General features: G+C 37.8%; 1 protein-coding gene across 12 annotated transcripts in view; it reads left to right on the top strand.

The window, feature by feature from the left end:
• Positions 1-20657, top strand: part of DOCK10 (dedicator of cytokinesis 10) — a 192298-nt gene that overhangs the window by 17425 nt on the left and 154216 nt on the right. For 4 of the 12 annotated variants that reach the window (XM_039364888.1, XM_039364901.1, XM_039364891.1 and 1 more), the window contains exon 1: positions 11411-11594. The exons of 1 other annotated variant lie outside the window; for it this stretch is intronic. In XM_039364888.1, coding sequence (XP_039220822.1) covers positions 11433-11594 — 162 coding nt within the window. In that variant the 5' untranslated portion in view covers positions 11411-11432. Of the gene's footprint in view, positions 1-11409; positions 11595-11664; positions 11786-20657 lie in introns of those variants that run through there. 7 more of the 12 variants (XM_039364899.1, XM_039364889.1, XM_039364887.1 and 4 more) reach the window with 4 other exon arrangements.

The following is a 20657-nucleotide window of genomic DNA, read 5'->3' as shown; positions in this document are numbered from 1 at the left end:
CTTCCCTAATTAGAAAAATAGAGTCAAACATCAATGTGGAATTTGCTTCTATAATAGTGAAAATGCTATTTCTGGATGAAGTGTGTGTCAGATGCTATTCTCCCCGGTTTATAATTTATAGACTGTTTTTTTTCAAATTATTATTTATGTATTGCAATTAAATGTTACCATATCATTTAATTTTTTAACATTTATGTTCATCTTTGGAAATTGCAACTCCATGCAGTTAGAAGACAGTACATGCCACTTGTAATTTTCTTATCGTTTATAATTTTTGCATATGAATTACATTATATACTTCTATGGCTCAGTCCAGTAGTGTTAAGTCCTTGAGTTAATGGCGAAAGAAGAGCATGCATTCTGTAGCCAACAACTGTTTATTCTTCTTCTGCTCACTCCAACACAACTCAGAGGCTCGCAGGCCTCTCTCACATTAAATAGAATCCCTGGGCAAAAAGGTTACAATAGAAAATGGCGCACTTTCGTGCCTTGTGCATGCGCGCAGGCTGGCGCAGCTTAGTCTGGTCCCGGGCAGCTTGCAACAGCCCAGGACCATAGCAACGTTCCGAGCCTGCTTTTGCAGGTTCAGGACACAACACCCCTTCCCCCCAGATAAAACTTATTCTATATCTCTATGTCTCTCTCTCTCTCTCTTTCTCTCTCTCTCTCTCTATCTATCTATCTATGCGACCTCCCTGAAGGGATGTGGTATTCTTATTCAACATTGAAATGCATGGACTGTGGATGTTATTCAAAGATCACACTCTTGTATGGTATTGTGCTATCATTTTGGAATTATGTGCCTGACACTCACAATTCCAACTACACCATTCAGTATGGTATACCTGCTTTATTTTTCCCTTAGCCTGACAGCAACATCACAAACTCTTTAAGATATTTGGGTGGGTGTTTAGCCCGTTGCGACCTCCTGGGACTTTGGGAACACCCTTGGCTTCCCTATGCAATTACCTGAGTTGGGTTGCCCCCTCTTTGTTGCCCTGGTGATCCCCATGACTTGGGTCCTGGTGCCTGGTCTGCTTGCTCGCCCACCGGACTTGGCAGACCAGGTCTTTGCTCCTCCCCGTACCTGGTTGATCTGCCTGAGTGTAGGCTGTCTGGACCCTCTAAGTCCCACCCAGTATTTTGTGGGGTTGTGGTATTCTCCGGGTCCACAATAGACCCATCTTGGGAACACAGTCCCTCACTCCCAAGCCCAGTAGAAGGGTTGTCTGGGGCCTCTGTGGTGCCCCAATACCCTATTGCCCCCCATTCAGTGCTGGAGGTACCAGAATCAGGATTTGCCTCTCTGACTACCCCCTTTTTCTGATTTCCTTCTGGGAGCAATTGCAGCATTTGGCCAGTTTCTTTGAGTGTATGCCAGTTCTCTTGTAGGGTTTGGATTGTTTGGATGCTCCCGGTTATTCTCCCTGTCTGGAGTGCTGTATTGAGTTTGTGAATAGTGCGGGTACTCCCTGGGTGACTCCCTGGCTGGAGTACGTAGTGGTGTGTGTATTGTTCCTTGTCCCCATGAATTCCTGTTGGGCACACTTGCGAACCTTGGGAGGGGCCTTCCCCTACCTCTTCATTTGCCCTTGACTGCTGGCAGCGACCTTCCCCCTGCACATTATAACCCTCCTATCCCCCCAGAGAAGACCCAGGAGTGGAAGAGGAAGAGTCCAGTCTCGTACACAGCTGATCTACGTGCCGCCGGAGAACGCGGCCGTCGTAGGACACCTCGTAGGATAAGGGACCAGTGACCTTGCAGATCACAGCTGGAATCCACAGATGACCGGGCCTGTAGTTCCGGGTCCAAACTGGGGCGCCCACTTGCAAACACCTTGGTGCCCTCGGCTGTGAAACCAGAGGCGCCACCCTGTCAGGGTGCAATCTGTCAAGTTTACTTATCAGTCTGTGACCCCAGTGGAGTTCTGCTGGGCTCTTCCCAGTGGAAGTACAAGGTGTGGTGCGGTGTGCAAGAAGAAAATCTGCCAACCTGTGATGCCAGTCCCCATAAGTCAGTTTCTTGAAGGCGTCCTTGGTACTGCTCACCATTCGTTCAGCCATACTGTTGGTGGAAGGGTGGAAAGGGGCCGAAGTTGCATGATGGATCATGTTGGCCTGCAGGAAAGCCTGGAACTCAGAAGAAGTGAATTGAGGACTGTTATCTGAAACCAGAACATCTAGAAGGCCGTGTGTTGCAAAAATTCCTCTCAACACCTGGATGGTCCTAGCAGTAGTAATAGAGGAAACAGGAACAATCTCTAGCTACTTTGAATGGCTATCAACAAGGACCAAGAAGAATTGCCCCTGAAAGGGCCCAGCATAATCTATATGCACTCTGGACCAAGGTGATTGTGTTTCCTCCCACCTATGCACAGGAGTCTGAGGCATTTCTGGCCATGAGTGTTGGCACAAGTGACACCCGTGCACCTGGGCCTCTATAGCCTTGTCTAACCCAGGCCACCATAGGTGGCTGCGCGCAAGTGCTTTCATCCTGACAATGCCAGGATGACCCTCATTGAGAGAGGCCAAGATTCTCGGTCTCAATGAGGCAGGAATAACTACCCTGCTGCCCCACAAAAGGCAACCCTTAAAAGTGGATAACTCATGCTTCTTGAGCCAGAAGCTTTTGAACTCAGTACCTGGACTTCTGTCAGGCCATCCAGACAAAATCCATGAGAGCACACGTGTAAGTGTGAGATCTATGGCTGTTTCTGCAGCCATATCCCTGGCATTGAGGGGAGATTCAGGCAACTCCTGAATGGAGAGAATATTGATGGCAGGAGCAGGGTCTCCTTCTACCAGCTTCAGAGGTAGTCTGCTTAGGCCATCAGTGTGGCCCATTTCCTTTCCAGGTTTGTGAATTAGTGAATAATCATATGCTGACAGAAAAATAGACCACCTCAGCATTCTAGGGGAGATAATCTGAGGTGTTTGTTTGTTGGTTGTAAACAACCCCAGCAGAGGCTTATGGTCTGTGTAGCCCGTGAAATGCCGGCCGTATAAAAAATCATGAAATTTCTTAACTCCCGCTACTATAGCCAATGCTTCCCTGTCTATTTGAGTGTAATTACGCTCAGCAGAAGATAGAGTCCTGGAGTAATATGCTACAGGAACCTGAGTTCCATCAGCCCTCAAGTGGCTAAGTACATCTCCCACCCCATAAGGGGATGCATCACAGGCAATACAGATAGGTAATTTTTCACTGAAATGAGCAAGTACATCATTGGATGTTAGCAAGGCCTTGACCTCATTGAAGCTCTTTTCGTGGACTTTGGTCCACTGCCAAGCTGCCTGCTTGTCTAAAAAACTATGTAGTTTTCCTACCTCACAGCAGCCTTGTGAGGTAGGAAAACGTTGTAAAAGTTCAAGAGAGCTAAGAAGGCCTGCAGTTCACTCTTAGACTTAGGGCTAGGTGCCTGTTGTATAGCCTTCAATTTAGATTCAGCAGGGTGAATACCTTGGGCATCTATTCTGAATCCCAAGAAATCTGTAGAAGTGATTCCTATCTTATACTTATCTTTTTTTAGTTTTAGGCCTGCTCTTCGGAAGAGAAACAAAACAGCCCTTAATCTCTCTGCTAAGTTCTGAGTAAATTCTCCAGCAATAAGGACATCATCGAAATAGGGGCAAACTCCAGGGATACCCCTAAGTGTACTCTCCATGACACTTTGGAATATGCCAGGGGCTACATTTACCCCAAATTGCAGTCTCTTGACCTTGAATGCACCCCTATGCGTTACAATGGTCTGTGCTTCAGCAGCTGCTTCATCAACAGGCAACTGTTGATATGCCTGTGCCAGATCGAGCTTTGCAAAAATCGCCCCCTTTGAGGGAGGCCAAAATATGGCTGACTACAGGTATGGGGTACGCGTGCTATTGCAGTGCCTTGTTTATTGTGCACTTGTAGTCTGCACATATGCGTATGTCCCCATTAGCCTTGAGAGGCGTGACTATGGTGGTTTCCCATGGACCTGAATCTACAGGCTCTAAAATACCTTGCTGGATCAATTTATCCAGCTCAGCATCAATTTTACCTTTTAGTGCAAAAGGTACTCTTCTAGCTTTAACCCTAATGGGTGTGATGGTAGGGTCAAGCCTTAATGAAACTGGAGGCCCCTTGTAGGACCCAAGCTGTGGACTAAACACATCTGCAAACTCCTTGCAGACTTCTGCTAGACCCAGCGTTTGCAAATATTGCAGCCCAGTAACCTGGATTCCCAAGGCCTCAAACCAATCGAGTCCTATAAGGCTCGTTCGATCACCCCCAACAACCAACACATCCAATGGACCTTCAAAATCCTAGTGCTGCACTGTAAGGGTGGCCTCCCCCTTTACACACACCTTGGAATTTTGAAAGTCTGTTAAGATTATGTTGGGTGGCCTAAGTTTGGCCTGGAACCCACTGCTATTGCAAATCTTCCTAAATGTATGAATGGAAATGATTGAAAGGGCAGACCCAGCGTCCATCTCCATAACCAAAGGGACACCTTGCAACCTCACCTTAAATGACAACTTCTTTTTAAGTGGTTTGAGTGTGCCTGTTCTGCAAATACTTCTGCGCGATGCGCAGAAACCCATCCTATTTTGGCTGGGGACCCTGGTACCTTTCAGACGCAATTCTTCTCGAGGTTGTACCTTCTGGCAACCCACACAAATGGATGCTATATGGCCTTGCCTGCCACACGCTCTGCAGATGGCGGAACGGAACCTGCAGTCGGCTCTCTTATGGCGACTTCCACACCCGAAGCATTTGGACGCAGCTGGAGCTTTTTCTTTGCTTTTCTTCTGTTTTCTTTCCATGGACGGGTAAAGACGGTCCATCTCTTCTTCAAGATCTTCCTCCGAGCCTTCTTGGACTCCCTCATGGTGCACGGAAACTGTTTCTGGTTGTTCCTGATGGGCCACATGTTCTTGACTGCCCCATCTGCTGCCTCCTCAGCCATTACCTCTCTCAAAGCAGGCTCAGGACACAACAAATAGCATGCTTATACTTTTTTCATATTTTAAGAGACTGGAAGAAAATATGAGCATGAATGATTTTGACATGTTGACCTATATAAATGATGCAGATGAAATCATGTAAGTAGCTTATCAGCATCTTTGGGGAAAAAACAAACAAACCAAACAAACCTTTCTTCTAACTTGGAGCAACCAGTGTCACGATATTCCTTGAACAGTAAGAAAACATTTTTGTGTTTCGTTTTATGGGGTTTTTCCACCACTTTGATCCTTTATTGTTCTGTTTAAGAGTGAACAATTAATCTGGCTTATATGAATGAGTAAAATTGGGATTTTCTATCACAAGCATACATGCAAATGGGCAGTTTCTTAAAACACTAACTAGTTGGAGGTAATCTATGACTGTTACAAGCTTTAGCTCAAAAGTACTTTTTTAATGACATAGAAATAGGTACATTAAAAAAGCCTTTCATTATTGGGTGATTTATTAAAATAAATTCTTAGGGAAAAAAAACACATTTCAGTTCTTCTGAAGAGCAACATCTTACTGAGCAACCCAGCTTAGGCACAGTTGTTTTAATCACCTACTTGATATCATCTTATCTTATCTAAGAGCAATATAGAAAGGAGAAGGAGGCTTCGCTAAGAATGAAATTAGGCAGGTTGCCCTTTTAGTAAAACCATTCCTAAATCATTCTCATTAGAGTTCACCTGTTGTGGGATTCTCTTCACGCTTCTGCTTCACTTCCAACTGTATAGGTAGATGTGAATGTTTGATTGCATTATTGTTCTTCTGAATATCAGCTATTCTTGTTTTTTAAGATTCAGTTTTATGAAGGTAGAATGTCCTAAACTAGATTGTTTCTTCTGTAATTTTTTTCTGTTATTAACACGTCATATTTAATGGCATTTACGTATATTTGCTAGTCAGCAAGCTCAGCATAAAAACATCCTAACTAGTCACTTTTTAAACTTTGCTGCTTACTGCTTTCTAAATGAAAGCATCTGTGCAGTGTGCTCAATTTACTAAGGAAAAATATTATTTCTTTCAGTTTCTAAATTGGAAGAATATACAGTATTATTTGCAGATTAGCAGTCTGAAACAACATACTGCTTCACACAGCCCATGCAATCAAGATCTTTCTATCTATGTTATAGCTTATTTAAAAAATAATGCATTTGACTTTGCATTGTACATTATCATATAATCCTATTACACCGTTCTAACTTGCTAACTATGTGTAATTAATTTTTAAAGGAGAAGCTGAAAGTAAATGTACAAATGGATAAAGTACTCATTTCCTGTGAACAAATTCATAGAAGCCTGCAATATATGTTTAAATCTGGCATACCGAAACAAATTTCTTGCAATGTTTTTTCCTCATCAACTACACAGAAAATACAATACAGAAAATACAATAAAAGCTTATTCCCAGCTTATTCACAATGAAGCTCTAGCTGCACAATGTGATTTGCTACTGATTAAAGCAGCACTCTTGCATTATGTAAACTTTCAGAGCAGAGAGATACAGATGTTACATTCTGTCATTGCTCCTGTCTACAGGTTTGCTTTTCATGTTTTTTTAATAGCTCATAGGTCTCCAGTCACATGATCTGGTTAGTCTCCAGAGGAAAAACATAAATTGTTTATGTGGCCAGAAATATTTTGATATATTTTGTGCAATGTTAATTTTAAGTTTTGACAAGATCCTCAATGCCTTGTTGCAATAATAAGAAATAGTTGGCTTAGTATACACACATTTATGAATATAAAATGGGTTAGTGCATATTTTATATAATAAACCAAAACTGACAATTTTGTACATCTGTATGAAAATTCTGAACCTGCAAAGACTAAGTTTCAGATACTGCAGACAAGTTAATGGTCATCGGAAACCTATTAGATTAGTATGATAGTCTTGGCAGATGAAAATGAAAGTTTATACCAATGTACATTAAAAAACCAAAACAACCCATAACAATAAAGCAATTTCTATTTATGTGCAATGAGACAGACAATTCTCCAAAAGGACCCCATTCCAGAGGGATGGCTCCATTATTAAAAAAAATATGCTTCCAGCTTCAGTCATTCAAAAACTGGAGGACAACCAGCTGCCTCTCCTGGCATGATTTAAATGCAGCGAGGTGATAAGTACACCTGCAGGTAAATAAGTATGCTTATCTCCTCGCTGCACTTCAATCATGCAAGGTAAATAAGTGGCAATTTTGGTGTTCTGAGGTATTACAAATGGAGTACTATGGGCAAAGTGTTGTTAACCCCAGCTATAGTTTGATTTGTCAAATAAATCACACTTGGCTGAATTTGTTCAATATTCTAAGTCACATAAATCAACACTGATGATTGATATACGGATTTGTTGAGAGGGACACATTGAATGCCTTTTCAGTCAAAAGATCAAGTCCCTTGATCAATCACTTAAATCTTCCTAAAAAAGCTTCCTAAAATACTACACTGCTTTATCTACAAAGCAAAATGAGCAATGAAATGGCTTTTACAAAATACTTATTTGCTATTAATTTGTCATTTATGTATTGTATTATTTAACAATAGGAAGAGCAAGTTTGGTTGGAGTGTTGTACAAATGTGCAGCTCATATAAAACAGGAAGGGAACAAGAAGAAGTGGCAGCATAAAGTATAGCTGCGCACAGCTGACGAACAAGTGAATTTACTTGTTGACTTTTAGTTATGCCTATCAGTGCTTTTTTTGCAAAAAAAAAAAAAAAAGGTGCCGGAACTCACACATGTCATACAACCCGCCTTGCCTACCCTAGAAGGTTCCATCCCAAAAAGGTGCCAGAACTCCGTTCTGGGCGTTCTATGACAAAAAAAAGCCCTGATGCTTATGCAGCTCTGTGGACATATACATAGGTAAATGTTTACATCTTATAGCTATCCTCCTGCCATCTAGCAAGCAGTCATAGTCCATAGCCCAATTCTCTCTATAGAGAGCCTCACTTTCCTAGGCTCAATTCATATATGGCAACCCCATTAAAGTCTACCTAATAAGGAGTAAGAAGAGAGATGGACACTGATAGCAGTTACTGTAATAGAGAGAGCCAGATAGAGTGCCAAGAATACTACTATTTGGAGTTTTGTAGTTATAACAGCTGCATTTTATACATTCATAGTGTATATTACAAAGAAGAAATGTAAATATTGAGCCTCTTTATTATATACATATGTGTCTGTTGGTTGGGAATTTTTAAGTATCAGTACAAAGGAAACAATCCAACAAATATTTGGATACACTCCCATCCCATATGTTTCTGTAGAAGCAAGTTGCATTAATTCAGTAAGGATTATATTAGGACTATATATATAAGACTGCCTTAAAATCCACTGAATACAATTGAATAGGATTGTTTTCTTCTTAACTCTCATAACAATTAAACCTATTGCAAGTGAATAAATCTTGTGAGTAGAAATGTGTGAATAAAAGTTGTGTAATTATTTGCATCACAAATTCTTTGAACAATTTGGCAGTTCAAAAGATATAAAAGAAAAGGAGGAAAGAAATAATTGGTGTAGAACCCAATTGCTTATAGAGAAATAAAATAAATTCAAGTAAAATCAATAGAGTGAAAGGAGCTAAACCAAATCTCACTTGCACAATGTTTCTTTACTTACCCAATATCTATTGATACACAGACATTGCAGTCTTAAAAGCCACTGGTAATTTCCTGCTAGACTTTTATTTCCTTTGATGATGTCTAATGACTGTAGAGTTCCATATCAAAGCCATATCAAATTTATGGGTTTGGATGTTAGGTTTGAGAATTATCATTATTTTAATATTGACTCCATTTGCATTATTTGTGCCAATTGTTTATCTTAATGTCTTAAAGTTTTGATTCTATATTTTACTAGTGCTGTGAAGTCTTTTGAGAATCTGTCTTGTAAAGTGAGACAGATACTGCATTTTCATTTTATTGTTAAAGTTGAAAGGTTTGTATGTACAGAGACTACTACAACAAAACTGAAAAAAATAGTCTTGCTTCAATTTTTTTTTAACAAATGGCCACTGTTTTTCACATAGATCAAGAAGTTTGTAAGTAGGATCTTCAAAAAACTGAATATGTCACAATTGTGTTTGAACCTGAATGCATTCTCTTTCTTTCTAAATCAATCCTTATGAAAATGTTCAGAAAGACTGGCTTTGATCCAATACTATTAACTTCTATAGATTTTAAGGGATTTGGGGGAAAAATAATCTGCATTGAACTGCATAGCAGAACTAGATATTGTAACCATAGAAACTAAACATCTTAAAAGCATTTTATGAGCATCTCTGTATAGATGTATAAAGTAAGAGCAGTGCTGACATGCAAGACATATTAATATCAGCAAGACCATACAGCAGTCACTGTAACAAGAAAAGACATAAGCCATAAAAGGAGTTGCAGGGACAGACTGATAATATTATGATTAGCCATGACAAGGCCTTTGGTCTCAGACGCTGCCAAGAATATGCCAAAAAAAGTCTGCTTTCTCCCAATGTGCAGATAGATGGGGATATAATGGGAATCCAAATAAAGCAGATGAGAAGCAGTGGAATCTCTTTATTTGAAACAGAAGTGATAACAGTTTTGTGATTATGCTGCTGAAACTGCATTTGAGAAAATGAAATTATGAACTAGAAAAGGCATGCCTTGAACTACTTTAGTGCATAACTGTCAGAGTTGAAGGATATGGTGCAATAATGTGAATTACCTTGATACAGAAAAAGAAAATTAGCAACGAATGTGTTTTTCAAAAAGTCATTTCATTCATTTCATAAGTATTTCCCCTAAAATCCTTCCTTATTGTGACAGTTTCCAGAGCAATTAAAGCCTTGATCATCCCCTGTGCAAAATTGGTTTGAAAGAACTGTGTTAGCACCATGCACTTTCTTGTTTTCTTAAGCAATTGGTTTCATCAAAGAGCTCTTCCAAAGATTACATCAGCAGGAATTACAGGCTTGCTCACATCCCCATGAAACTCAATGGCTGAACTCCCACTGCCACCCAAAACAGCAAGCTCCTTTGTACGTGAGTGACTATAAACATTTTTTTAAGTGACAGCAGATACAATTGCAGATCTACCAAGAAGTCCTTGTTTCAGAAAAAGCCACTGATTGATATTTCCTATTGAGGAAAAGAACATTTGCAACAAATTCAGATTATTTGGAAGGAGAAAATAATAATGAAGGGCAAATTTTCTTTGAGTTCCCTTGCTTATATAACTATAACATTTAGATCCTGATCTCTGTTCAAAATGGTTCACATGATTTGTCAATATTTTAGCTGTTTTCTGCCAGACTCAGTATACTAAGTTGTAAGAATAGCAAAAAAAAAAAAAAAAATGAAAGGTTGCCTTTCTGATTTTTTTCTAAAAACCAAATCTGCAGTGAACTGCAGCTCATAAAAACTTCTGACTTTTCATAAAATGTGTTGGTTAAAAAAATTCTACCAGGCTTCTTTTAATTTTGTACTCACTGATAACTGATAAACAAACTGCCTCTTTTTACTTAATGATTATTACATGCTTTTAATTGGCTTTGTAATAATGTGGAATTGATATTTAATAATTCGATTTAACATGAGCTGTTCTTAGATTTGCCACATATATGCTACGTCTGTTTTGTCTTTCTTTCTTTCTATTATCCTTCCCTCCCCCCTACCTATCTATCTATCTATCTATCTATCTATCTATCTATCTATCTATCTATCTATCTATCTATCTATCTATCTATCTTCATCATCACCATCCTCATGTCCAATTCTGGAAAATAGCTAGACTACATGTGTTGGGATCACCCACAAAAATAATTAGAAAACATGTTAGAACTAAACAGAGATGTTTGTCATTCACCTATGGTGTTGCAGTTTTTTACTATTATTTTCTTTTAATGTGACAATTTGCCTTAACATGCCAGCATGCTCATTATACCCTGACTATGAAGCAGAAGCTAGAGAAAAGATTTCTGCTTTTTAATAAATCAGTGTGAAGATTTTGTGTTTTATTATCATTCATCCATAACCATTCTCTTAGCTTCTTTATAACTGCAGTTCCTGTATATGATTGTTAGCAGGCACTTATACATGCTTTCCCACCTTTTATTAAACAGCTAGTTTAAGCCTCTCAGTGCTGTGATTAGAAGATCACAGAGAGATTATTGTCTAAAACAAGCAGAATAGTTCTCCCGTATTTTCAGATACAGTCACCATAAAAAAAACCTGTTTTAATTGTTTCTGTGTGCAAGTGTGTGTGTTTCACAATGGATCAAATCTTTCCTATATCTGCATCCAAGCTATCTGGTTGTGATCAGATGATTACAGCCCAAGGAAATGATTGGAGAGAGCTGACTGGCTGCAGCTGCACTGTAGGCTGTTTGCAGGGACAACGAGCTACTGTTTTTTAAGCATAGCATCAACATAGAAGTTATTTTGTGGGTTTCAGGATGCAGCTATGGGCTGTGCTGCCAGCATTGTTCTGCTCCAAGCCTTTCGTTCAGTGGTACAAAGGAATTGTGTGCATATTTGTAGACGACGGCAAGAGGAATTGTCACATGAAATCCTGCCTCTGGAAAGTGATGATGAAATGAGCAGACCCAGAACTCTCAACATTATGGTATAGTATACTTTTATCAAGTGGGTACAATTGCAAGGGTAATTAGGACAGAAGCTCTATGTTTTCTGGACTTGCAGTAGGGAAAGAGAATAATAGAACATCTGCTAACACTCTTGAAACTGTCAAGACCTCTAATTGAAATTCTGTTACCTACAGTAAACAGCTGATTTTCACTTTCTTCTAGCATGAAGGTAAGGAAGGCTTGTATGCAGTAGAGAAGATGACATTTTGCTATTTCATTTGTTCTGTGTTTCATTTTCAGTATAATGAAATGTAGTGGCTTGCAATCTAATAATCATGCATAGCATCTCCATTCTTGAATCCTAGTATGTAGTCAATATGTAGAAACTATGCATCTACTACAAATGTCTCTCCCAGGCTATCAACACCGCTACATTCTTGAGCAAGGGGTTTGTATTGCTTGCTATAATAGAAAATAGTTCTTGATACTTTGAGATTGATATTGTTATTGGATCTGTTTTACTTTTGATTAAAAGAATCATCTTGATACAAGCAGAAAGATATACATACCTTTTTTTGGACCCAGGCCTTTTGTTGCCTTTGGATTTCGTTAAGCACATTTAAGAGTAGAAGTTTGATGCATTGAAAGTTCATCCCACTTTCAGATTTTGAAAGCATGTACTTTAACTTAATTACTTAGTTACTTAATATTTTGCTGGCCTGGTTATAATATAATAGATATTACAAACCTGGTTCTTTGTGTTTTCCCAAATTACCATGATCCGTTTACTGCATTAATATATTGTCCAAGTTTTCACAAATTTCAAGGTAAGTATAATATTCCCTGATGCTGCTATTAATATTCAGACCTATGTGCAGTTCTTTATTGGACATATAGAAATAAAGTATCACTGAATATAACCAGGGTTCCTCCTGCACTTTATATCTTAGCCTACAAATCTGTTTATAATTCAGACACACTTTGATACCTGAATGATTATTTGTAGTCCAAGCTCATATCTAATGTTACAACCATATAGTTCATGTTATTAAAACTTTCTGTCTCTCTTTATGCAAGGTGCATCATCATTCATTTGTATTATATTAAATAAAATTGTGGTCCAGATTGTTCCCCAGTTTTAGCAAATGATATTTCCAGTATTCAAAGTAATTGGCTGCTTAGGGACAAATGGTTGCTATGGAAATGATCCTGATTTTTAATATATTTCTAACACTCTTGAGCCAAAATTGCTAGGATAGTATATATATTACTAATCTCAATAAATATAATAACTATAAGAATCCAAACAGTACAACAGTCAGATTAAAAACTAATGCTTTTTAGTAACACAGTATAGGGGAAATGTAGAACAAGATATACAGTAGGCCTAAATCATATCATTACTACTTCATATGTACCATTCCCTGCTAAGCACACCTCATTATGGGTCACATTTATGCCAATATGCCAAATATAAATAAAGCCCTTTTTTACTCCAGGCGCCCTCCCAAACTAAAATTTCTAATCTAGAAATTATCTTGTAAAACAAGATACAACGGCCTACATCCTACGAACGTACCTGTAAATCTCCTAGAGTCCAACCCCAGTAATGCAGTGAATAAATTCCACAAATAAAAAATAGTCAAACAAATTATGATATATATGTAATGTGCTGATCCAGGAGATGACTGACCAAAACCATCATGGGGAGTCTAAATGAGAGAGAGAGAAAAAAAACCCAAAGCTGTAATCTATATAAATGTGGTCTTATTTTGTGGATTAGCCTGGATAAATATATTCAGTATTGGTTTAATTATGGAAGGGCTAAAATATACGGTATGTCACAAAGTATGAACTGATCTCATCAAGGTTTCTGTTTGGGTATATAAAACTAGGAATCCACCCACCCAGAACTGATGATTACTGCATGATACGCTCCTGTGAAAGATGAACATCAGAGAGCCAGAAATGAGTTTGGGAAAAAATATACATTGTTCTGAGTGTGACCAGTAGAAAAAATATTGTCATAGGTGACATAAATGGATGTCTGGGAATGAGTTGAGAAAATGCATAAAAAGTGACTGAATCATTTGGAAACTTAAGAATAAATAAGAATGATAACTAGTTCAATGACTAATTTGCTTATAAGGCAAGATTAAAGATTAGCAAGGATATAAGGGTGAGAAAGATTCTAAATATTATCACAGTACTTTTAGGTAGTGTCAAAACTGGATCTCAGAATTGGTGGGAATAAAAAATAAGTGAAAGAAACAAGAGTGAAACAAGCAATTATAGGAAGAGATAGTACATTTACGTGAAAAAGTCTTGGAAGATAATGCATTAAAAGAAGCATGAGGAAAGAGAATGTGGAAGCTGCTTCAAACAGGGTACAAATGATGACTATGTTTCAGAGAGGCATAGAAGTGTGAAGAATCACAGTAATGAAGAAAGTTACTTGGACTAATACAGTGAAGATGGATATGAATGAGAAAAATGCACATAATAGAATAATTGCTGCAAAAAAAGATGAGAGAAAGATATTATATACAATAAATGAAAGATGATTGATAGACAGAAGAGAGAGCGAATGAGAGAGTTGCAATAAAGTATTTAAAGAGAGCAAGCAATGCTTAAAATTAAAAGAGAAATGCAGAATCATATGAATGTAAATTAATGTTCTGAAAGAGAATAAAGATGTTTAAAACATCTTTAAAAGCAAAGAGTAATATAATTACAGATAAAAGTGATGATATTATTTGGCTTGAATCTAAGATAATAAAATGTTGGAAGGAATATTTTGGAGATCTGTATGAAGATAGTGATGTTATTTCTAAGAATAGAATTGAAACTGATGCTGTTAATATTAACTTCCAAGAAAAGAAAAATCAAGGCATACAGTATATAACCACATATACTGGAGTTGTTGTGAGGAAAATAAGAGGGAAGGTCTGTTGGATATGTTCGCTACCTTGAATTATTTGTAAAAATAATAAAGGAGGAATACAAATAAATGAATAAATATCCTGATTCAATCCAATTAATTTTGAGTGATTTGAATTACATGGAGGTGAAACATATGTAACAAAATATAATGAATTGTTTCATGTATTACATAATGTTAATATATTATAAAAATATATGATGTTCCCTTGGTTATTTAATTGACTTACATTTGTACAACAAATTTTTATAACAATGTGCAGGTATATGGCTTAAGAAATGTGAATCTACTTTTTCTATGCAGCTTGTGTTGTTGGCTGAGAACCAAAATGATTTCCAGTAAATGTTAGGTAGATTGTGTAATTCACCTGAGTATGGATCTTAAAACTGTTATATCAAAGAGTAAGTATCTTTCATAGGAAAGATATAATTGCATGTACTTTGTGGAAACTTTCCTGTCATCTGGTGACTGTCCAGATTTTTGTAGTCCATTTAATGGGAGCTGTATACTTAGAACTGCTTTCAAATTGGAATTTGACCCTAAGATTTTAGACTGGAGCCTTGTTAAATAGAGCTAAATCTTACTTTGCTGGCTGGTTGTTTTATAGGTCACTCAAAAAGTTTGTTGCTGGATCATATTTATTAATTATTAAAGTTGATGTATTTTTGATTGATTTATAATGCATCCATCACTTAGCTTTTCTAAATAGATGTACCTAATAAACAATATGGTGTACCTTCAATAACACATACTTAGTTATATAGATATTCTGATGCAAAACTAAAATATTGTTTATTGATTTCTCAGACATTTCTTGATTTTGTATAGAAGGCATATACTATTGGGTGACTAATAAAGCTGATTAGCAGTTTGGTCAACTAAACTGATATTATGATCCATGATTTTTTATATTGAGAACTTAGAGCAGTGTTTCTCAACCTTGACAATTTTAAGGCATGTGGACTTTAACTCCCAGAATTCCACAGCCAGCAATGCTGGCTGTAGAATTCTGGGAGTTGAAGTCCACATGCCTTAAAATTGTCAAGGTTGAGAAACACTGACTTAGAGGAAACTATCATTGAGACATAGTAGCAAATATACACAAGCAGCTTCTTTTTGGATAGCATAGTGATGAACAATCAGCATGGTATATTTAAGTTCAAACAAAAATAGAGTCATGAATGGATGCCAAAAGGAACATGAACTAAATAACAAAATTGACTAGTTTGAAAGAAGCATTTTGATGAGGTTTCAATCATACAGAGAGCATGAATGAGGATCAAATTACAAAACAAATATATAAAGGAAAAAAATTGGCTTAGAAAAAAAAACAGACTGAAAAAAGTTTGGTTGGATAAAGTTCACCAGTTCCTAGAAAAAAGTGAGGTAAGAAGTTTAAAAAGCTAAACACAATATATGATTTGTTGTATGACATGTTGGAATCAATGACATTGGTTAAGGTTGGAATCAATGACATTGGTTAAGGGTAGAAAGGTGTTATGCATAGTGTTGATGTAAACTAGATTTTTATCTCACACAATTATTATTTCTTTTGTGTTTTCTTTGCTCTGTATAATATTGCTGCTTACTGTGAAAATTTTTGGGATAGTATGCACACATTAGACAAAAATAAAAATAATAAATGGACCATTGGGTACGTCCATGTAATTCATAAGCCATATCATAGAGAATCCTGTCTTCTGCCTCAGGTTCCATAAAGTTAAACAAATCCCAAATAACTCTGCAGAATATTAATCAAGCCATCATATTGGATCCTATCCATGTGACATATTACTCTGAGCAAAGATGAGCAATTTTGTCCACAGGGGATCTAGCAGCCATATCACTTCAATGTGCCATACAACTGATTCCTCACTCACTCCCACTCTTTCCTAAGATATCATGAACAGAGCCATTTGATGAGAATCTATTCATATAATAGGCATGAAGAAGTGTATTTTACCACAGTAATTATCACAAGCTGGATTTGACTTCGTACCTGTGAATAGTCATATTCATTATTTATCACCACTGTCACTCTAGACATCTCTTCACTTGCTACATTTCACAGAGTTCCTCAGTAAATCAAGAAGCACATGGGATTGCTGACTGAAGAAAGGCTGCACTGGATTCCAATGTCCTGGTCATCTCCTGTTTCCACCAGACAATTGATGGAACTGCCCAGTTCCCACATTTTCTATGAAAATCCCCAAGCATTGCAGAACTTCTTAATTGATACACTGCCCTAAAGTTCAGCTTTGGACTCCTCTTACAGAAATACTTGTTTTTATTAAGCACAACTATTGTGAGGGGAGCTCCTACACATCTGTTCTCTCATTGCAGAGGGCAAATCTCCGACCATGTACCCAGTCTCTTACCTAGAACCAGATTAGCTTTCTTTACTATCAACCCACTTTTATCAAGGCTAACACATAATTCAGCTATGGCCAGAGCTATAAAATACATGTCTCAACTCCCTTTTTCCTATATACTACTAGATTTGATTAATGCCAGTATGCAAACCACACTTAGGTCCTCATGCTCCTCTAAGTACCAGTGCAGCTTTATATCTTTGGCTCATACACTGCCTCATCTCGAGCTGTTTAGATCTGGGCCCAAGTTCTCCTTTCTTGACTATCCAGTGAAAATGGTGACCAACATATTTCTTGCTCATCCCCAAACATGTAGTAGTGGAAGAAAGTGTATCTACAATGTCTTCTTTGTCGGTCCCACTTATTCTATAACATATACATTTATTATTAAGTCTTTGATATAGTTTGATTACATATATGATTGTTTAGAAGTATGAAGTTTATTTTGTATTATAATGTATCACTGATTCTTTGTTTAAAATTGACTATCTTAATATCAATTATTAAGAAATACTGAAGCTTGTGTCAAGTCCCTGGGCTTGCCATGGGCCAGGAGATGGGGAGCATGCAGCCAGACACTGCGGGTGCTGTCCTCAGAGGAGACAGAAGCCAGGAACACTCTTCCTACCAGCTGGACAAGGGACTAGATAAGCAGGACGAGGGAGGGATTGTGCCTTACCTTGGCTGCGTCTCCTTTCCTCCAGCTGCCTCGTTATCAGAACAAATGGCTGGGATGGCAGAGGCTCCGTGGGTGTGTCTGGAGGGGGGGAAAGGGTGGTGCACTATGCCTATTATCCATACAGACCAGATGCTGGCTTGCTAAGTGGGGTGAGGTTGGTGGGTGGAGCACAACTATGTAAAGCACTGGGAGCAATTCACTCCCAGTGCTGACTTTCCTTTTGCATTAAAGTTTGCTGGTCACCTGTTCCTTCTGTGTTTGGAGTTTATCAGCAGCTGGCAGAGGGCAGCTGACAGTAAGTCAGCACTCTTGAACCTGTGGTGGCTTCTTCACTTGAGTGGACTTGATCTCATGACACCTGCGGGATTCAAACTTGGAACCTGAACCTTTGACGTCAGTTTCTTCCCAATCTCATTTGGTTCCGATATGCAAGGAACAGTTTTTCTGTCTTCGTCAGCATGCTTTGGTCATTTTTGATATGAGACAGTCATTCAGCTTTGACCATAAACACTAGAACTGGCCTTTCAGGACTCCCAAGCTCCATAAACGACTTCCTGAGCAAACAGGATTTTGTTCCGATCTCTGAGTGGCCCCAGGGGGTCCCCTTGCCGTGTACACCCCACATTGGATGGCATGAGTGGTTGGTCTATATTGATGCAAAATATATGTCTCCTTTTTAGGCACCAACTTTAAAGTATACTTTATGTCATATCACAAGATTAACAGGTGTATGAACCATTAATGTTCTAAGTGATAATCACTAGGTATCATAATAATGTTACCACTGCAGAGTATATATGAGAAGATTTGTATCAGGAGCCAGGTTCAATTGGCTTTTATGGTTATATCTCTCTTCTATGCTTTCTTTTTTGCTAATAAATAGTTATTTAAACTGAACAGCTATTTGTAACCCTATTATCCTACCAATATTATGAGAGGAAATTATGCTCCCATTAAATTAGAGTTGTCCAGAAAATAAGTATGGTGCATGGACAGTGCAAAATCTGGTGGTTAATAGAGTGAAGTTGAAGCCTATGTATATAAAGATTTCACCAATATATCCCAGATAGAAACATCTGGGAAAGAGGAAGTAAAGCACTGAGGATATTGGAATCTACAACACTGTGTGAATACAAAAAGGTAGAATATGATATTGAAGAAAACTATATTTCAACATCCATTAGAACTAGGACATTTTTCTGGGTCATTGTTAATAGACTGCTGTTTTCTTTGGAAGTTGGTATGTAATTTTAGGTACTGATGTCATAAATGTGAATAGGTATGAATATTCCAGAAAAAAACAGTATTTGAAAAAGAGACCAATAAAGGGAAAGATACTAGATGACATTGCGAACTGACTTAAAGATAATGCTAGAAAGAAAAGCTAATGTTACAGCTGATGCTAGAAAGAAGAGCTATTAAGAGGAACTGCAGACAAATAAAACAGAAAGATGAAAAAAGGATATTAGAAGTGAAATTAGAAGCTTGATTAAAAAAAGCAGCCAAACATAAAATGCTGTAATTAAATTGGCACTGAGCTGTTGTTATTAGAATTTGCTGTTTAAGTACAGTATCACATTGACTTGTCTTGATGCTCTTCTAATATTCTGTTATTAGTTTAGAAAGCCCTCCCCCCTTCCCTGTACAGAAGAAAAGAAGTGACCAGCTTGCTTTGCATTTGAGACCCATGAATGCTTTTTTGATATTCCTGGCTCAGGAGCTGAAGCTTTTCTTCATACAAGCAATCAGCATTCATTTTATTTTATAATGTATGCTAAGTGCCCCATGTAAATAGGTAGGCAAATATTACTGGATCCACTCAGTGAGTTCTGACACACTCAAACACAGAAATTGTGCCTCAATCAACAACTCTGAGCCCCACCAAATGGCTTTTAAGTTCTGTAGAAAAGTTGTTCCAACTGGGCCAAAATTTGTCTTTTTGTTTCCCAAAGGGATTGCTTCCTGCTAAAGAAGTTTCATTCGCCACCCGATGTTATTTATAGAATTTGTTTTATGCATGATTTTGATTCTACTTTATTGTTGCACTATAATAGAAGCCACTGTGGTCGTTTTCTTACATGCTTTTCATTGTTCTACATCAGTGATTTTCAAATTTGGCAATTTAAAATGTGTGGATTTCAACTTCCAGAATTCTCCAGCCAGCATGACGTTCATACATCTTAAAGTTGCCAAGTTTGAAAAACACTGCTGTACAGACTTCCAGAGCTTCTAGATCTGAAAAAGCTCCCTCAGCTTTTGTGCTTCCTTGGGATTGCATTACAGTGTATATGAAGCCAAGAAGACTACAGATCACCAGAGAAATGTTTATATAGTGAAAGGATAGCGCCAATAAGGAATCAAAGCAATATCATAGATTGAAAAGTCACCAACTCTTATTGTTATTAGTTTATTACATTTCCATCAGGTTAGTGCTGCAATTAGTCTAATATCGCATGTACCATGCATGTACTAGCTGAGGCTATATGCTAATGCATTGACAGTCACCAGTTTGAGAAAAACTGACTTAGTTATAATCAGTGTTTTTTTTCTAAAAAAAAAAAAAAAAGGTGCCGGAACATTCTGGGCGTTCTATGAGAAAAAAAAGCCCTGGTTATAATGAATTTTATATTCTCAGCCACAGGTCTTATTAGCACTTTTGAAGTAATTTGTCCCAGATTGAACATGGGATCCTCAAAGACTCTTAAATTAACTAAACTATAGGCATAAATTCCAGCAGTCATTGCCAAAACAGTGGCCAACTGGTTGCTTTTAGGAAGCTTGGAGTAAAAAATAATAGCCTCTTTCTACTGTTGCTTCCCTGCAATTAATATTAAGCCATTCTGCCTAGTGTTCAGAAGTTAGTTTTATCAATATTGATAGCCTCATCCTGGAAGGATCTGTCCGGTCCCCTTTTAAAGCCATGCAAATTAGCTGCCCTTACCGCAACAGCTGGCAGTGAATCTTTCAAATTATCCAAGTCCTAAAGAATTCAGTTTTTGATATGCACTGCAGACATCTGAATGCTAGATGGATTTTTGGTTTTCAGTATATACGTTTTAAGGAATGCTAATTTGGGAAAATAAAAACTAACTTGTCTTGTTTGCATCCT

The sequence above is a fragment of the Crotalus tigris genome, unplaced genomic scaffold (assembly GCF_016545835.1).
Source record: "Crotalus tigris isolate CLP2741 ecotype Arizona unplaced genomic scaffold, ASM1654583v1 scf7180000019924.707973, whole genome shotgun sequence".
Lineage (NCBI taxonomy): Eukaryota > Metazoa > Chordata > Lepidosauria > Squamata > Viperidae > Crotalus > Crotalus tigris.
This window is presented reverse-complemented; position numbering and strand designations above follow the sequence as displayed.